The following is a 20,225-nucleotide window of genomic DNA, read 5'->3' as shown; positions in this document are numbered from 1 at the left end:
GTGAGGCTTTTTATGATGCATTTAATGTAGTAATTTGCTGCTTGCTAATTGTTAATGATCAGTAGATAATAAACTTAAAGGTAAATACTTAACCAAAATTAGGCCTGCCTCTGATCATCTACAGTAACATCCAGCTTATCTGGAGGTCAGACTGTGGCAACCTCAGGTCTCCAAAATATGGCCAAGAGACTGGGAAGTGCCTTTGAGTGGCTAACTAGTTGCCACAGAGTCCATATGTTCCATGCAAAGGAGTGCTCAGTAATCCCCACTGCAGTCTATTTAATACAGCTTTATATACAGTATTAACAGATCCTTTTGTCTTTTTCCCCAAGCCTACTGCAGATTAAAAGTAGCGAATTAGAAGATAAACACACCTCAATTAAAAAAAAAAAAGATGAGTGTGGTTGATAACCTACAAAGATTTTTAAAATATAAAACTAGATTGAAGAACTATAGATTCAGAGAAAGACAAATATCATATGATATCACTTATATGTGGAATCCAAAAAAAATGACACAAATGAGCTTATCTACAGAATGGAAACAGACACACAGACATAGAAAACAAACTTAAAGTTACTAAAGAGGAAAAGTTGGTGAGGGAGAGATAAAGTAGGAGTTTTGGATTAGCAGAAACAAACTACTATATACAAATAGGTAAACAACAAGGTCCTACTATATAGCACAGGGAACTATATTCAATAGCTTGTAATAACCTATAATTAAAAAGAATATGTATAACTAAATCATTATGCTGTACACCAGAAACTAACACATTGTAAATCTATACTGCAATTTAAAAAAAAAAAAAAGAACTGTGGGGGATGGTATAGCTGAAGTGGTAGAGCACACACTTAGCGTGCATGAGCTTGTGGGTTCAATCCCCAATACCTCTAAAAATGAATAAATAAACCTAATTACCTCCTTCCAAAAATTACAAAAAAACCCCCAAAAAACTAGTTTCAGTAATTCGGGGCAGTATGGATCAGGGTACAGCAACTTCAGTACACTACAGTAGCTTCTGGGATATTTCTGTATTCAGATACTAAAATTTTAGTAGTACATTTATGATAATGAACCTGAGTCTTTAAGAAAAATATTAAATTATAGTCTGTATAAGATACTTAGACTTGTGTAGTTTATACAGAAATGATAAAAAGCATTTTGTTGTTTAAAGTAATTAAATAGTAGGAATCTAGAAAACGTATATGAACATGTGGGTTTGTGTTTGTACTCCCCCACACACTTATATACATGTATAGAATCCAACAAGTACTCACACACATACATAACTCCATGCCTTTGTAAACTTCTTTTGTAATGTGACTTTTTATCCTGAAGTAGTAGGCTCAGGGAAACAAGATTTTAATAAGCTTTTAGTGGGACTAATCACCTACTCTTGAATAAGCCAAATCTATTGTTATTATACAAATACATTGTTTCTGGACCTACCCCGGTTTTAACAAGATTATAATGTGTATGGAATACTTTTCTTTTAAGTAAACATATACATTTACTTATCGTCTGGACATAATAGTGTTTCTCTGATTTAATAGTAAAGTGAAAACAGAGATAGCAAAAGTTATTATAATTGGTTCACTACATTAGAAAGGTTATTTTTCATTTATTTACTTCCAGTTGTCAGTGGAAGGCAGTTTCATGTTACCCAGATCAGCACACTAAGAGCGTTACAGCTCTTTAAATGACAAACACTATATCATGATAATTATCACTTCTCTTAATTACACCCAACAAAACTCTAGTAATCTGCTTATCTTTTGGCAATTCTGTTACTCACACGTATTTTTTAGAATACTTTTTATTGTTACATTTAGCTGGCCAACTTAGGGGAAAGTATTAATGAAGCCTTTTCTAATTCTATTCAACAGTAATGAACCATTAACAATTTTCAAGACAGAAGATGATGTGATAAAGTCTGTCTTGGATAAACTTAGGCAGAATGGGTGGAGTTTGAGTCGATTCAGAAAGATCAACCAATAAAAAGCTTGAATGTAGAGGGAGATTGAAGAGCCTCAGATAATTATGAAAGTCTCAGCAGTGTTGACTGTGTGGGTGGTGGTTCTGTTAAGGGATGTTGAAGTAGGATGGTCTTCTGAAGGGGGAGAAGAGATGAGAGAATTGCTCAGTTTGGTTGAGGACCTGTTGATTTGGCCGTGCGTAGAGATGCTTGGGGAGAACAGTGTACGTAAAATTACGTTGAGTGAGGAGGCCTTCCAGGGAGAGACTATAAAGCAGTCCTTACTGGTAGAGAAAAAACATATTTTAGGCAGTGGATTGGGTTTTTTAAATTTTTGTTTGAGGTTTTTGGTTTGTTTTTATGAGCCTACCTATTTACTGTTTTAGGAACTTGGACCTCATTATTGCTTCATCTGTAATGTGAGGGGATTGGACTAGACTGGTGTTTCTCTAACTTTTATCCACCTGAGGACCAGCTTGGGATCTTCTTAACAGTCCAGATACTGAGTCTGAAGGCCTGGGGTGGGACCTGGAGGCCTCCCAACAAACATTAACAAAGGACTAGACAATCACTGAGGTCTCTTCTATCTCCAGAGCCTCATCTCTCAGAATAAAGGTTTTTGTAAAGTAGAAGCCAGAATTCTTATACCTTACTCATTCAACGTACATTTTCATTTCATGATTGGCAGATGAATCAGTAGCTGTAGGTAAGGCTCAACAAAGCACATTATTAATTAATAGCTCTGCCAGGCAGTGTAGTCCCAGAACGTCCACTCTTCCTCCATATATGTTTGATTGGGTCATATGCATTTAATTATCTTAACATGTTCTCATTTTTTTAATCTTTCATTATAATTTAGTTAGCTGTCAAGTTGAATGGTTGACTGAAATATGATTGTGTTTCTTGATGATGCAGATTTGCATGGTACACATACCTTCTTTTCTAGAATGACATTGACATATACTTGCATAAATAAATTATCTTTCCCCAGCCCTTACTGAATCATTAGTATAAAACACACATCGCTGATGTGTTACAAAGGAAAGCAGTAAGCTGTTATTTGTGCATGATTTCGACTGTGACATCCATTGACTTACCCCTGGCATTCTGTATAATGATCATTGGTTACTAAGAGATTGAGATAGACATGAGGAAGTTGGGGGTTGTCAAGAGTGAGTGGGTAGAGGAAGAAGAGATGAACAGGAAAGGGATTTTACAAATTTAGAGATGCAAGATACCATCACTACAATTGTATACAAAAGAGATTTTACCAGTGAATAATCTTCTCTGTGAATTGAAGGGACTTTTGGGACCTCCTGAAGACCGGTTAGTGTGGTGGAACAGTCATCAAGACTGGCCCCACTTATGAAGTCTTGGCTTGGGTTTGGCAGTTCTGTTAACTGGTATCCTAAAGACATAAAGGAACTCATCCACCACTGTGTAATTAGGAAAGAGCCACTGGATTTCATGGAAGCGAAATTCTAATACATACAGTTCTGTTGTTAGGGATGGTCATTTGTTAATGGAGGTAAAATTCTAGGGCTTTCTTGAAGGGATCGATATTTTAAAATGTTAAATTGCTACTACTAAATGCAGTATCTGTAAAATCAAAACAAAAACAAAAAATAAAAATACCCCAAATTAACATTATCAGTCATTGACTTACAAAGATTTTTTTGAAAAGAAGCTATAACTTTATATCAAGAATGTCCTTCTGTTGTCTTTAATTTAAAACAGCCTGTCTGGATAGAGTATCCTCACTATGTTTTTTCTTACTCTCAGCACTGTGTGGTTATCATACCACTGGTTTTTGACACTTACTGTTAATGTAGAGAAATCTGAACAGTCTTGTTTTTCCTCCTGTATGAACTGTTTCCTCTGCCTGGTTATCTGAAAAAGTCTGTTTATTCTTCAAATTTAGTAATTTCAACTAGTATATGTTTTAATGTTGATAGATCTTTAATAAACTTATCCATTAAACAGTGTGCTCTTTCATTTTTGAGATTTAGTTCTTTCTTTTCTTCCTGGATTATTTCCCAAATTAATTTGTGAGTAATTTTTCTGTTCTATTTGTTGGCATCTGAACTTGAGAGGCATTTTTTTATGTTATACTGTCTTGGTCTTCTGTGTTTGTTATCTACCCTATAATTGGTATACTCTTTTATTTTTCCTCTGCATTCAGTGTGCTTATTCAAGCCAGTTTTTTTTTTTTTTCAGTCTTGTTGGTCCTATTCCCTACCATTTCTGGTTATTTATTAGATTTATGGTAGTATTATTGGATACTCAATTTGTTTCTCTTAGCTCTATAATCTCCCTTTTCACCTCATTTTTTTAAAAACTCATCATTGAATTCTATTTTTAAGTTTATATTCTAAAATTCTGTGCAAAGCACTTATAGGGAATCTGTTTCTGATTGCTTTTTCTTCCAGGCAAAGGTCTTTGACTTTCATTTGGATGCTGTATTCTTTGCTTTTATTCTTTAAACAAGTCTATTATAAAATAAAACATACAGGAAAGTGTATAAAGCTTACATGTCTAGTATTAAAAATAGATTACATTTAAATATATGAACCTATATAGTCCCTACCACCACGTCAAGATATATTAATGGTAGTCCAGAAGTTCCCCCATGTTTCCCTTTCTTATCTTTGTCTCCACCTTCCATCCTGTAGTTAACTACTAGACTCACTTCACATAATCTTTTTCATGCTTTTCTTTATGGTCTTAACATCCATATGTACATTCCTATATAATGCAGCTGGAGTTTGCCTACCTTAGGACTGTTTTGTATAATTGAACCACACTGTGTATACTCTTTCATGACTTGTTCTTTTTTCCAAACATTGTATTTTGAAAATTCACCCATGTTGTTGCATGTATCTGTTTTCCTTGCTATATAGTATTTTATTGTGTTAGGGTTCCCCAGAGAAACAGAACCAATAGGATGTGTGTATACATAGAAAGATATTCACTGCAAAGAATCAGCTCACGTGATTGTGGAGGCTGACAAGTCTAAATCTGCAGCATGGGTCCGCAGGCCTGAGACTTAGGAGAGCTGATGGTGCAAAGTCCAAAGGCTGCTAGAGAGTTCCCTCCTGCTCAGGAAGGCCAGTCATTTTGTTCTGCTCAGGTGTTCAGGTGATTGGATGATACCCACCCAATTATGGTGAGCAAATTGCTTTACTCAAAGTTCACAGATTTAAATGTTAATCTCATCTGAAAACACCCTTCTAGTTGACATAGAAAAGTAGCCATCACAGTATATGTACCACAATTTTTTTATTCTACTGGAAATTTATGTGGTTTCTAGGTTTTGGCATTCTGAACATTGCTCTTGCATTGTTCTCTGTGTGTGTGTGTGTGTGTGTGTGTGTGTGTGTGTGTGTGTGTTTGTGTGTGTATCCATCCATCCCAGTGCACATAAATCACTCATATTGTCCTGAATATTACCTAGGAATAAGATTGCTCTGTCATAGATTTGCATATGTTCAGCTTTACTAGATAGTTTAAAACCGTTTTTTTAAACAGTATGCCATATGTTGGTTATATTAGCTACTCTAATATCCTGCCAGTGACTGATATTGTCAGACTTGTAAAATTTTGCCATTCTGAAGATTTAGTTTGTATTTACTGCAATACTCTGAGCACCTTTTAGCCTTTTGATGTGGGCCTATTTTTGTCCGTTATGTAAATTTATGTTCTTCAATTATGATACATTTTCTTGAAGTATATTTTAGATTTCTTCCTCTTCTCTTTTCTCTTTTCTCTTTCTTCAGACCTCCTATTATTTAGATGTGGGGCTTCCTAGGTTGATTCTCCATCTAATTTTTTTCTCTGTTATTCATCTTTCTGTCTTTTTGCTCTTAAATATTTTCTCAACTATCTTTCATTTCGTTAAAATTTTTGTTTATGCTGTATTTCCTTCTTCTACTTATTTTTCTATGTATTTTATATTCATTTCTATAGCATCTTAATGTTTCTTGCTAAGTCATATTCAGGAATAGAAACAGGAGATATCCTACTTTTGTTTCTTTGAGCATATTGATAATTAAAACGTATTCTCATCTCTTCCCATGATTCTGCCTGTTTATCTGTCTTTGTCCTTCATGAGAGAAACTTTCCTCAGATTCCAGGTGATGGTTGGCCGACTGCTCATATTTAAGTTTATTTGGCACTAAAAAGCTGACTTGTGGTTCTGAGAGCTTGAGGCAAGCCTCCCAATTATAGGATGAATTCTCTATACTTAAGTCATTTCAGTTAGGCTTATCAGACTTCCCAGAGAAGAACCTTCTACTCTTCCTGTAAGGAAAAGTACAAACAAGCCTTCTGAGAACCTGGTAGTGAAGAGAGGTGAAGTCTCAATCTTCAGTACTGAAAACTTTTACTTAGTTTTCAGGATGGTACCTCTGCCTTCAGCTTGGATAGTGTTCCTCAGTCCGAAATCTCCTTGATTCACTGTCCAGATAACAGAACTCAAGTCTTCCCCTGGAGTCCAGGAAGGCGTTGCACTGGGGACAGGATTGGGGAGTGGGGGAGGAATATCTAACTGCTTCTTAGGCCTTCTGTAACTGATTCCTTCCATATCAGTTCCACCTTCCAGAGCTGCCTGGTGCCACCTGTGAAGGTTTTGTTAGGCACACTGGTTTGCTTTCTTGAAGATGATTTATTTTGCCAAGGGAATATCATCTTGAGTTCACATATTGTAATATTTTGACCCATTTTGCCATCCAAAATTATATAGCAAGATAGACAAAAGTAGTGTCCTAACAAGAATTTTAGATGGAGAAGGTATTTTGAAATTATATATAGCTGTATTCTGTCTCTCTTAGCCTTTCTTAATCAGTCTAAAGTCATATCTCGTATTTAAGTGAATGCCTCATCATTTTGTCTCTTTTTAAACCCTTCTTCCAAAAGGTATGTTTATGATTAGAAGAATTTATGAGATAGTTGTATTTCACCACTAGATTAGCTTCTTTGACTCTGACAAACAATACACAAGTATATAGTTATGATACAGAAAATTGTTTTGGTATGTTGGTTTCTGGAAATAGTTCTAACATTTTATTGTTAACTTAGACAAGTGTGTTGTGTATCTGTTGTTTTCTGTTTCTTAACAGAAAACATCTGTTAGCTTGCAGCTTTCCTTTGAAGAGATACTTCCAAATACTTTGGCCTCAAATCAGAACTAATCCTTGGTTTTAGAAAAAGTAAAGTAAAATCCCAAGGACTCTTCTCTGTACATATTTTCATCACTTTGTACCTCTAGACTGAATTTTTTATGAGTATGATTTACTTGCTAAAAAATAGAAAGGATGGTATTAAGGGTTTTGTTAACTTTTTAAAGCTAGATGTTACAATTATGTATTTTGAGATTCATCTGAATGCAACTGGGCACAGCATTAAACAGTTTTTCAAAACATGAAAACCCAAACTTGGAATCGCTGGAGAAAAAGACATTCTTTCTAGAAAGTAGTAATTATGTACAATAGTAGCAGTCAGAGGAGACTATTCCAGCCTTTCTTTTCTGTTTGTTAACTACAGTACCACTGGGGAGAAAGTGAATTTTCATCTTGTTGAACTCTATCTAGGTGTGGGTTGGGCCTATACAGTTTCAAGCATGTTTGTCAAAAAATGAATAGCTATTAAAAAATAAGAGCACAAGCAGATAATAAATACAAGAAAAGATGTAAAGAGTTTCCTATAAAAAGGAAGGGAAAATAGTTTAACTTTAATGGTTTTTACAAATCAGTACCCTGCAATCGAGAGTTCAGTAGTTGTCGCTAGGTCCATTTACTGTGTCCTGCTTCAGTATGTTTCCTGACCTTTCTCCTTTGGAATCAGAGACCTAACTCCCGAGGCCCAGTGGAAGGACTCGCCTTGCCTCTCTGCTCCCGCTGCGCGCTCTGTTGTAGATCCACTCAGCTCACCACATGGTATAAATGTACTCAGGGGCATCCAGGAGGAAAACTCACAAAGAACTCCCCCTTGCCTTTCATTGACTATAAAATCAACCAGAACAGAGATGTTCCTGTACAACCAGTGTTACCAGTTATTTCTTCAACTGCCTTCAATGCATATTTATCGAATGTCTTATGTATTTTATTTTATTGTTTGATAACTCATTCTGTCATTCTCTGCAGAGGTCTAAGGTGGCAGAGGAGAAAGGGGGCTGCTATTCATTGAACCTACTACATACAGCTGACCCTTGAACAGTGTGGTAGTTAGGGGCAGCTACCCTCTGTACAGTGGAAAGTCCACGTGTAACCTGTGATTGGCCCTCTGTATCCACTGTTCTGGGTCCACGGATTCAACCAACCACAGATAATGTAGTGCTATAGTGTTTATTGTTGAAAATACCCCACATCTCTAAATGGACCAGTGCAGTTTAAACCTGTGTTGCTCAGGGATCAGCTGTACTTAGCTTTGACTTAAATATTCTTATGTAATCCTCACAGACATGTAATGTTATTACTGTACAAGGTAGTGTTATTCCTGTTTCCTAGATGCAGAATCTGAAGAATGATTTTTCCCAAATCACCCAGCTAAGAAGTGGGAGATCGAGGATTTAAACTTAATTTGTCTGATGCCAAAGCCTAAGGTTTCCTGCTAAACCCACAGGACTAAGGACTTGCCTGCCTCTGGCCAAACCCTGTTTCAAGACTGCAGGGGTCTTTTGTACTTGGCCATAAACATTAGCTCTAAGTTCTCATGCAGGCTTAAGTGCAGAAGTTCGAATGTTGTTAAGCAGTGAGTTTCTTGGTTTTCATAGTGTGAGGGAGGTACTGGATTTACTTGGTTTCATGTATCACTGTATAGAAATGTGACTTTTCTGTATGTGAACAAGATTATACACATTATTATAATCATTTTTTTTAGAAATCAATCTAAAGGTGTACTTTTTGAAATTTAACGTTTCATCTTGTCTTTGTATTGACTTGTTTTTTTGTTTGTCTATTTCCCATTGAGGTTATCAAGGGAAAAGGAACTTTCTAATATTTAACGGTTCCTGGGTGTCTTGTTAAATGTTTGTTGTTTAAATGACAATCTGTTAGTGATAAACTTTTATAAGGAAGGAGTCTTTCTTTGCTTTTAGATTGGGGATCTCCTTTTTATGGCTCTTTTTTGTAGAACAGACACACTTAGTCCCCACCTTAATCAAAGATTTTCCATCGTGCCTTCCAGATCAAGAAAGCGGAGAAGTCTCTGTCAGTCTGTAGAGTGATGATGCTGTTTTTTTATGTAGCTTCCAAAATAAAAGAGGGATATCTAGAGTAGGCAAACAGAGCTTATACTCCCATTGGTAAAAATAATGCAATTTTTCTTAAAAATTCAATCATAATTCTAAAATGGAAAATCATTTTCTTATCCTTTGAGGTTAAGTTTTGATCAAAAATTAAGAGTCATTTTTGTTACCTGATCAGCTCCCTTAAGGCTGGAAGCTTGATTGAACTGGAAGTCTCGGGCTCAAGTGCAAGCTGAGGAGGAACTGGGCAGCATGCCTGGGGCCTCTTACGATCACTGCACTGAGAAAGAGAAACAGACAGACTTACTTGGGCTTTTTCGCCCAGTAACCTAGAGGTAGCCAGGAAACCTTCTTCTCTTTGGGTGGCGTAGAAATAGCTCCATTGTAAAGTGCCAAGAAGTCTAACCTTAGATTTCTGCTCTTTGGATCTAACTATCCCAATGCAGGTGAGGCCAGTTCAGCCATCTTCCCTTCTTCCCTCTGCTCCCGTATGTCTCAGAATTCAGAAGACAGTTGAGTGACAGATGCCTGCTACCATTGCTTAGTCTTTGTTTTAAATGCCATACCCATTGTGGAAATGCCAGTTGTAAAATCTTAAGCCCCTGCCGGAGTAAAATGGTGTAATACCTTATTGAAATGCTTCTGAATACAACTGACCTATAAAGGAACTTAATGTTCAACAGTGCTGAGAGTGTTTGTTGCTGTAAGAACCTTACAAAAATCATAAAGTGGGTTTCTGTGTTTATTTCTTCAAAAACAGATGGTGAATATTAGTGAAAAGCAAATAATAAAAGCAGCATATTAAACTGAAAAAAACTTTTATATTTCACTTTGGTGTAGAAATTTTACCTTCCAACTTTTTAGACTTATATTATAATGAAAATTTACTTGGGAGAAATATGTCTTTAATATTAGAGGAAAATGAGAATGGGAAAATAGAATTGTATGAATCATTCTCTTGAGTATAAATCAAAATTTCATTGCCTTTAAAGAACCAAAAGGCAGGTAAATTTTATTTTAAGAGAAGGACCAGCATGGATAGAGTATTGGGTTCTAGATGAAATAATTATTAAAGTCCAGCTTGAACTACAGAAACAGAGATACTTCAGGCCATTATAAAAATTTTTTTTGTTTCCTTTTTAAAGGGTACATTTAAAGTGAAATCTTAAGTTTCTAACTCCTGTCTTCCTGGAATATAACTGTACCAGAATAGTATTGTTGCATAAGTTTGTAGTCCTATTTAAACCTTAAACAGCTATTAATTATTTTAGTTCATCTCTGTTCTGTGTCTTTTTAACAGTGAAATTAAATATATCCTTTCTGATTTGTTTAGTTTTAAATTAGGCTCATGCAGGCCAGCCTTCCAGAGACCGTGATGCTGGCTCTTGGTGCCTTTTGGCATCAGCTTTTATTAAAGTCAGTGCGTGTCCTTACCTTTGTCATCTTGCAAGGACACTGATGCTAGACATGCCAACTTGGACCCATTTCTGAGGTTTGCTACAGGAAGCAAAATACTGAAATTATCAGAAAAGTAAACCATTCTCCAGTTTTTTCTTTTAAATGTTACTGAAACATGACTCAAAAGTGAGAACAGAATTTCTAGAGTCTGATAGTTCATGATTTACATGCTCTCTCTCTCTCTCTCTATATATATATATGTATATATGTGTGTATATATCAAAAGCACTTCTTGCCCAGACTCAACAAGCAGACAGAACAATGACTGTATAAAAGGGAAGAGCAGGTCCTTGACCCATGGCTAGAAACAACAAAAGTGTGTTTCTGTGCCATCCTGCCCTATTCTGTGACTCAGGTTTTAGAATCGGCTCTGCTTCAAATGATTACTGGCATCACACTCAGGTGAGCCCTAAGTGGGGATTTCCCATTAAAAGACATGAATGCTGGGCTCTGAAATATATTATACATTGAATACTTTTATTTGACCAGCTTGAAGAGAACTGCTAATATAGAAGTTTCATATGTCATGTAGTTGACCAGTTGAATATGGAATGTGTTTAACAGGATATGAGGTTTATTCTCCCCTGTTTTTCCTATAGGCATAATGAAGTGGCTTAAAAAGAGAAATAAGAATAAATTTTTCCTTCTACAGTAGGCATGCTTTTGGATAGTTATCCCTAGCTGTTGCAAGTTCATTCTTTATGTTCAAAAGTTTAATTTTCCATATTCCAGACGATTCACAGAGATTAGCCACAGTTTATTTAAACAAACAAACAAGATACACACAAAGTAGTAGTATTAAATTTTTTTTTTTTCAGAAAGAATTCACTTGCTTACTTTTCTTAAAAACATCTTTCCCATTTCATTGAGGCAGATTTGGAAGTCAAACCAGAAACTTCAGGCTCTACTACGATGGAAAGCACTTTGTTGGGGAGAAGCGCTTTGAGTCCATCCACGATCTGGTGACTGATGGATTGATTACTCTCTATATTGAAACCAAGGCAGCAGAATACATTGCCAAGATGACGATAAACCCAATTTATGAGCACATAGGATACACAACCTTAAACAGAGAGCCAGCATACCAAAAACATATGCCAGTCCTGAAAGAGACACATGATGAGAAAGATTCTACAGGCCAGGATGGGGTGTCAGAGAAAAGGGTAAGCTACCATGAAACCACACTTTATCTTCTTCTGTTTGGGGTCCTTTTGAGAAAACCATTATTGCCAGAAGAGGTTGGTGCTCCACAGTGCTCTGGGAAGGATGTGCGTTTGCCTTGATGTCTGATTTCTGTGATACTGCATATATCTAGTTCTTGTTCAGTTAAAATATGTCAGGTATGTTTTATATCCCTGGTTATTTCCTATTTTAACAGTTTCACAGTTTTCAAAATATGCTGGAAAAATGGCCCCTGTTGATAAAGTTTAAGGGTTTTGGTCAAAGCATAACTTATAGCAGCTATGTTACATTAAAAATTGAGGGGATCACATTATCTATCAAAACTCTTTTCCCTTAAAGATAATTTACTTTATAAAAAATTCTGTTCTTTAGCAAATTAATATATATCTGTATTCTTAAATACACTTGATTAAATTTAGTCTATCAATAACTGTTATACTGTTTTGAGAACCAGTCAGTCATGAGTAACCAGAAGATTTATCTCTATGGATTTAAGAAGTAATTGAATCAGGAAATTTTACTTTTCTTTAATTGTAAAAGACGATTTAAGTTTTCCAGCTGTCATATTTTAGTTGCAATATATTTAAGGTTAACATCAGAAGTTTTAATTCCTTGGCATTAGGATTATTTTGCTTTGAAAATTATCCCTAGGCCCCCCCTCATCCCCCAAGAAAAAGAGTGAGAATTTCCTCATGTTTTATATTGTGTGGGACTTAGGGAGAGTTTTATGTGTTCTAATTGTAATTTTGTTAATTATCATATTTTTGAGTGTCTTCAGTTGCTATTTTAAAGAAATACGGTATTGCATAGTGGTTTAAGCTTGATTCTGTCACCAAATAGACTTATATGCAGATTCCTCCACTTTACCAGTTGAGTGAACTTTGGCAACTTACTTAAATTCTCTGCACTTCAATGTTCTTATTTGTAAAATTGTAATAATAATCAACTTTTGAGGATTGATTGAATGAGATAGTATGTATAAAATAATCAGACAGGGTTTAGCACATAGTAAGCACTCAGCATGAGTTTGGTGGTATGAGTTTGGTGACAGTCATATTACCTCAAGGCAGCATCCTAAAATACTTCCAGTTATCTTAGAGTATTTAGTACAGAATAGAAATTGCAAATGTTCTTGCCCAGCCCAAATTTGAGTCACTAGTAGATCTTACTTATAGTAGCATTTTGTGGCTCCAGAGAAACCAACATTTTAAATTATAGACTGTAGCAAATGGTTCTTCATATAGTCTTATTTGTTAGGAACCGCAAGTCTTTTTTGGAAGTAACCAGAATTTAGAATCCTAAATGCATACTGTATTTATCTTTTTCTCTCTAGTTCCCATTTTCTCACTTTTGGTTTTGTTTTGTTTTTTTCATTCATGGCATTTTCTAGTAATGCTTGTATTTAAATATCTAATACTGATATCACATTTTATGAAGATGTGCTAGAATATTCTAAGTTAACATTTATGAAAGGTTCTTAAAATATGTACCTGTGAGTCTTTCAGATTTCATCAGCCTCGTGATAACCTTTGCTAATGTGTTCTATATATGCTGTACTATGTGAAGGGACTAGAGCTAAAGATATTTTACTGTTTAGCCTTGGATTAGTCCTTTTGCTTGACAGGGCCTTGGTTGTCCTTCTTACAAAGTGAAAATAATGTTCACAGAGGCAAGAGACTGAGGTAGACAGAGCATAGAGGATGCTTTTAGCTCTAGGATCCGTGATTCCCTTTGTATTCAGGCAACATTACCTGTTACATTACCTGGACTTTTCTGTGCTGAAGGCCAGTGACAGCAACCTAGAGTGAAAGAGCTGGCCCTGGAAAGTGTCCATTTCAGCAGACCTTGATTAAGAGTCATCTTAAAAACCGCTCTTTGCTTTAAACTGCATGCATCTTAAATCTAGTTGGCTTAAAATCTACTCACTCAAAACTAGATTTATTTTATTTACAGGTGTCATCCAACAGGACAGGGATGATGACCTGTTCAACAGCTTGAAACATTGATTCCCTGTCACAGTGGATGACATTTGTAAGTAAAGACAATCATGTTTAACTGATTTGAAATACTTATTGACACAAGTGTGCTTTAATAACCATTTCACTGGATCCTGAATAGCTAAATCCCCTGTTGTCCATGACTCCTTTTCTTCAGAGGCAAGAAGTGTTGGCTTTGCAGGAGCTTTAGTGGTGTTGTGGAAAGGATATTAGCATTGGAATTAAGAGCTAGGTCCTCCTGCAGGCATTGATTTTATGTGTCACTTTGGGCAAGCCTTTTCACTTCTCTGAGACTGTTTCCCACCTTTCATAGGAGGGCTTCCAGAGTCTGGTTTATATAGTCCATGACCCTTCAGGGAGTGCAGGTGTTGTAAGAGAGAGAACACAGCACGAGAAAGAGCACTGAAGTGGGGTCTGAAAAGATGAGATCTGTTTTTGGCTTATCCACTAACCAACTGAATGACCTTGAGCAATCCCCTAGCCTGTCTGGACTTCACTTTCTTCATATATAAGACGGGGTTTTCTACAAAACATTAATTTCACAGGATTTTATTAAATACTTACTGCAAAAAGGGTCCTGTGCTCAAATAGTTTTGATAAAAATTAATTTAAAAAAACTTAACCATTTCTTTTCTTTAGGCTTCTCAGCTTTGCTAACTCCTCATATGCATTATGACTCTCAAGATTGCTGCTGGGGGACAGGATATAGCTCAATGCACAAGGTCCTAGGTTCAATCCCCAGTACCTCCTCTAAAAAATAAATAAACCTAATCCCCCCCCAAAATAAATATAAAAGTAATATTTTAAAAAAGAATGCTCCAAACTTACCTGCATCACCCCATCCCTATTCAGAACATTTTAGGAAAATAATGTTTCATTAAACCCACTTTAGGGAATTTTGAACTGGGTGATCTCTTAAGGTCTTCCCTTGTTCTAAAATTGAAGGATGAGAATTCTACACTTTTGTTTGTTTGTTTGTTTTTCAGTTCTTAAGGTGTAAGTTGAGCCTTTGAGCTTTTGTGGGAGGTTGGCAGGATGGTCATAAAGCTTTTTGCCACAGGAAGTGAATCCTGAAGATTCTTTGTTGTCCCTAGGAAATCTGGTGGCGTCTGGTGAGGGGGAAAATTTTTTTCCAAGTGATGTCTGTGTCATTTCTTTTCATTAACTGTTTAAGTCACTTCCTCAGCTCAGATAGCAATTAGAAACTTTAAAAATAAATATTTTTTAAAATGTCGAGAGACATTTAATCATGAAGTTGTAGCATGTTGAAAAGCCAGACTTCCTTCTCTTCTAGAACGGCTTAACTCTAGCGCTCCAGATTGGCCAAGAGCCCAACTTTCATTAGTTACTTTTTAAAAATTTATCTTGCAACTGTATTTGAATGTTTTCTTCTTCCAAGTAGTGACTATAGTACAGTTGGTGAGGCAGATACTGGACCGAGGGCAGAATGCACTTGTTTCTATGGTACTTTTGATCAGTAATGTAATTTTGTCTTTGAAAACTGTGCTTTGGAAAATGTCTCGTATAATTGTTAATTATATAAACTATCAAATAAAATATACAATTTACATTTCAGGAACCATACTATGAGTTAGAACTCTGACTCTAGCCAGAACATCCTTATTTTCAGATTTAGCCCTCTGAGCCCCAAACCTGTTTCACATGTCAGGATGACCTGTGATGATAAGGGTGGGCAGAATCAACTTACTGGTATTCTGGAACTTCACCAGCCTACATAACCTACATGTGTCTGAGTGTGGATATATTTTTTTTGTTCTTTGGAATGAGTGCAGTTCTTGTCATATTGTCATATTAATTGATTCTTTAGGAATTTCCTTTATATTTAAATTTCATTTTTCAAAGACCTCTTTGGGGATCACCAGACGCATCCATATTGAAAAGCCTTGTGAAACTTGAAGTTGAAGTGTAAGCCGTGTTGAACTACTGGAATTCTTTGGGTACCTCCATAAAGTGACAGGGGTCTTTGTCCCCTGGAAAAGCAGAAGGAGCACGGGGGTCTGGTCTGCTCACTGTCTTAGTCTCCCACAAAGCAACTCTTGTAAACATTTTTACTTTGCTTAGAAATACATATAGCACATTTTCTGTATGCATATAATCTCAGTGTAGACGTCAGCAAGAAGACTATACTCAATCATTATAAAAGCATCGATACTAGGGGGCAGGTAGCATGAAGCAATCCTCAGGAAGCTGTGTTTGCTGACTTGATTTGTGCTTTCTCAGTCTTTGGGCCTGGTGTTTTTGTCCTTCCTTGTTCCTCCCCACACTGTGCTCCTCTTGTCCTCCTTGCCTCTGCCTTTATCCACATCCATCCCTCCCGACCGCTGGTCAAGTTTACATGCTGAGTTCTCTCTGCGGCTTGTTCAGGGTTGAGATCAGTTGTTCAGGGGCGAACGGGCCCTCAGAGAACTGCCAGGTGTGCAGAGGTTCACTTATTTATATTAAAAAATCAATTTAGTAGTTTATGAGGAAGGCTACAACTTCCATACAGAACTTCCAATGGTTTGTCCTCGTCTGTCAACATCATTCTTAAAAAATCAAGTACAGTTTAAAAAAAAAAAACAACAACCTACGTAATGTAAGTATATATTTGTCTGTGTGGTCTCAGCAAGGCCTTAACTTCCATGAGTCTCAGTTTGCCTCAGTCTCTAAAGTAAGGACTATGGATTCCACTGAACGGGTGGTTATGAGTGTTAACGAGGTTCTGTAAAGTGGCTTTCCTTGTCTGTGATGTGTTACCACACTCTAGATCAGAGCAATCACCAGCCGGATGCCCATTCATGGTCTCAGTGCTGTTCCTCTGCCTTTACGAGAAACAGCATGTTCAGGTTTCTCTTCTGATCCGTTTTTCAGTGCTTCAGCTGCCCTCTGAGTTCACAAGATAACATCAAAAGTCTCCTACTTGCTTCATCAAAAAGTGGAATCTCTTAATAACACTGTGATACTTCTAATTGTGGTCAATCAGGGAGCATGTGTCTTTGCCCAATAATGTGCTAATGACTTTTAAGGCTGAAATATGTTGTTTTCCTGTGGTATCTACATTTTAGTATCGACCAGAATTTTAACTCCAGTTTCCCTGAATGTAAGACAAGAAAGGCCCCTGCTTCTCCACCTGGCGGTGAACTGTTACTGCGCCTGCACTCCATGCTGGGCCCTTAGGCTCCCTCGGATTTCCCCTAACTTCTGAGTCTGCTTATTCTCTCAACTCCAGCTGGGTAAACCCTCTCTATCCTTTGCCTGAATGTTCACACTTTATTTTCTAAATAGTCTTTCATGAGCTATCTATATAAGTAAATTCTTCTTGTTACTCAAAAGTTGCCTTGGAACTTAAACAAGTTAAGAGCGCAGCAGAATGTCATCCTCAGTCTTCTTTGGTCTTCGTGAACTGACTCATCTCCTATCAAAATTAATTGCATTTAAATCAGTCTCCTGTCTGTAAGGAGACAGGGTAGGCTCTGAAAATAATAAAAGATGTACAAGATTTAAGCCCTGCATCAGAGAACTTACATTTTAATATTTTTATTATTTCCACCCTATTAATTAACACTTAGACACTTGATGGCAAGAGGCAGGGTTCCTATAATTTGCGTCGTGTTAGGTGTTCAGCAGACATTAAGTTGGACGTACTCTGATTTGAGCTTGCTGCTGTAATAGCCCAGCAGATCACAGGGAACACTTTTTTAGACAAGAACATTAATTTTTCAGACTCATGGATCAGAAATTAATATGATATTCTGGCATCTACCCCAGTTTCAAGTCTTTAATCCCTCAGTATCCTTTCACTTCTGACTCCCCACCTTGAGTTTTATTTAAACTGTTGTTGACTAAATAAACAAATAAATTACTATATTATATGAATTCAGCCAAATTCAAGGCCCTACTATTCAGTCCTAAGACTGGAGAAGAAAAGTCCCACTTGACTTGATACTCTGTTTTTCCCTTTAAGAACTCAGAATCTTTAGAATGTCCCTGTGAGGTAGGGAGGGCCAGTCCTCACTCCACAGCTAAAGCATCTGAGTTACAGAAAAATTGTCTTTGTGACATGAAATAGTTTGTGGAGAGTGGTGGGTAAATGCACATCTTTAGGGATATGCTCAAAGAAGCTGCGGGGGCTTGGGTGGGGGCCTCTCCTCCCAACGCTGTCATGTGTCAGGACAACCTAGAGCCCATCAGAGCATCTCATGCTTGTGATGATTAATGAAAACTCAAACAGGGTCCAGGAAGTTATTTGTGTGAATCTCTCCTTCCATCTTATCACCCACAGAAAGGATTAGTAATTGAAAGCCATTAGGGAAAAACCAGATGGAAAGAGGAAGATGGAAGATAAACATGAGTTCCCCAGCTCCAAAGAACCAGGCCAGCGGAAGACCAAATTGTAATTTTCCAGGCCAGCTGCAGTTTTGGAAGATTTCTGTATATGGGCCAATTAAATAAATAAAATAACTCTTAAATTACTGGTTTGTGGGTCGGAAAAGGAAGCTATTAGAAATTCTTTCACAGTTGCTCTTTCAGAGCCTTTAGCATTTTGGTAGGGAAATAATCAGTGGTGGCAAGATCCCCATCCTTTAACTTAATGAAACAGAAATCAACTCCGGTGGCTTTAGGAGGGTAGTGGCATTTGTGGTCTAAAGCAAGTCGAGACTATCAGGCAGTAATCTGGCCTTCCCATGTTGCTCACAAACTAACCCTGTGGGCAGTGCTAAAAGAATTAGCTCTTCAGTTTTAGTAAACTCTTAACCTCTCAGAGACTGGTAAGTCATAGCCACACCCTAAGCCTTTCCTTCAGTTATGAAAACAATTGTTTTTATATGGCCTCATAAGTTAGTTCTTAACTCTTCTTAGGTTTCCTTCAAGTTACCATGACTGATCAAAAATGCACAAACCTGAGCATTATATTGCAGTAATTAGATTCTTTCAATAATATAGACGTCTCTAATGGCTACTACTTGTATCCTCCTTTGTATGTCTCCTTTTAAGTTTATTGCTGCTGCATTATTTTCACTGTGGTTTGTTCAGTAACTTGAATAAATCAGCCCTGTTACCCTCTATTGCCTTAGCTCCTAAAACTATCCAGTGAAAATCCACTACTACTGTAGGCTGGCTGAGGATCTATTTTATATTATTAAATTTTGCACCTCATACAACTTAAACATCTTCCTTGATGTCTGTTACTGCAGCTTGTACTTACCTACCAGCAATGTTTGATAAAAGGTCACCTTTACTATGAAACTTCCCTTCAAAAGCGGAGCTTTTATACAAGCTGCAGATTGTTTAGCACCTTTTTAAGAGATTTACAACTCCCATCCCTTCTCCCACTCAACAGGAAGGGATCCCTGTTGTGGGTAGAGTTTGCGTAATAACTTCAGAATGACTTTGGGCTACTGCCCAGGTTCATAGTGAGGGAAGAAACTGTGGTGCCCTGTCCCTTGAGAAGCTTCTGTTTTCTCTTGTAATGGGGAAACTCTACCAGTGAGCCCATTATCTCTTTATAGGCTCGTTTACTGAGAATTTTTTATAAGTGCACTTTAGTGGGGTATCATTTACATACAGTGAAATCACACAGTTACATGTAAGTTTGATGAGCTTTGACAAACGTATGCGCTTGTGAAACCACCACCTTCAATCAAATATAGAACATTTCAATACTCCAGAAAGTTCCCTAGTGCCCCTTTGTAGAAAATCCCACCCCTACCCCCTGCCTAGGGCAACCACTGATTAGATTTCCATCAGGACAAGAAATTTTTTTTAAATAGTTGATAAAACTGGTGACATCCTATTTAATGTTTTAGTTTTCTACATTTATAGCACTCCTTACCTCCATCTTTTTCCTTTGTCTTTATGATCAACACAGCACCTTATTATCTTTAAATACCTATCTTCCTTATCTCTGATTTTAGATGTAAAATTTCTCAGGTCGTGTATTTTTAGGGAAATGTGAGCAACAGAGGAATTGTTGGTGTTAGTGATTGCAGGGCTCTGTAACTTGTTGAAGTTACAGCCTATCATTATAGACTCTTCACTTTTTAACCTGTAATAAAGACTTTGATAAATATGGGTGCCTAATGAGAGCAGATTCTTAGGTGGAGAGAGGAAGGTCTTTTCTGCCCTGCTGGGGTCTTGGACCTGAGCCAGCAGCGCTCAGCAAGCCCTCCTTTAACCACTGGCTGCCCCCACTGCTGCTCCTCTCTGGCCTGCGAAGTTTCTACACAGGTGTTTGTCATGGTCAAGTTGATGGGGTGGGGAGGTAGAGGGTCCCCTACTCTCTGAATGTGAGCTGCCCCACATGGTTCCAGGTACCACAGTGTGAAAAACTACCATTTCTTCTTCCTGCTCCCCATCTACTCCAAGG

At 37.1% G+C, this 20,225-nt stretch overlaps 1 protein-coding gene across 2 annotated transcripts in view; it reads left to right on the top strand.

Moving 5' to 3' along the window:
- CHN1 (chimerin 1) overlaps positions 1–20,225 on the top strand; it is a 174,147-nt gene that overhangs the window by 93,884 nt on the left and 60,038 nt on the right. The window contains exon 7 of one of the 2 annotated variants that reach the window (XM_031678330.2): positions 11,554–11,842. In XM_031678330.2, coding sequence (XP_031534190.1) covers positions 11,554–11,842 — 289 coding nt within the window. Of the gene's footprint in view, positions 1–11,553; positions 11,843–13,820; positions 13,893–20,225 lie in introns of those variants that run through there. The other variant, XM_006204881.3, reaches the window with a different exon arrangement.

Source organism: Vicugna pacos, chromosome 5 (assembly GCF_048564905.1).
Source record: "Vicugna pacos chromosome 5, VicPac4, whole genome shotgun sequence".
Classification (NCBI taxonomy): domain Eukaryota; kingdom Metazoa; phylum Chordata; class Mammalia; order Artiodactyla; family Camelidae; genus Vicugna; species Vicugna pacos.
The sequence above is the reverse complement of the archived record's forward strand: the minus strand, read 5'-3'. Positions and strand labels throughout refer to the sequence as shown.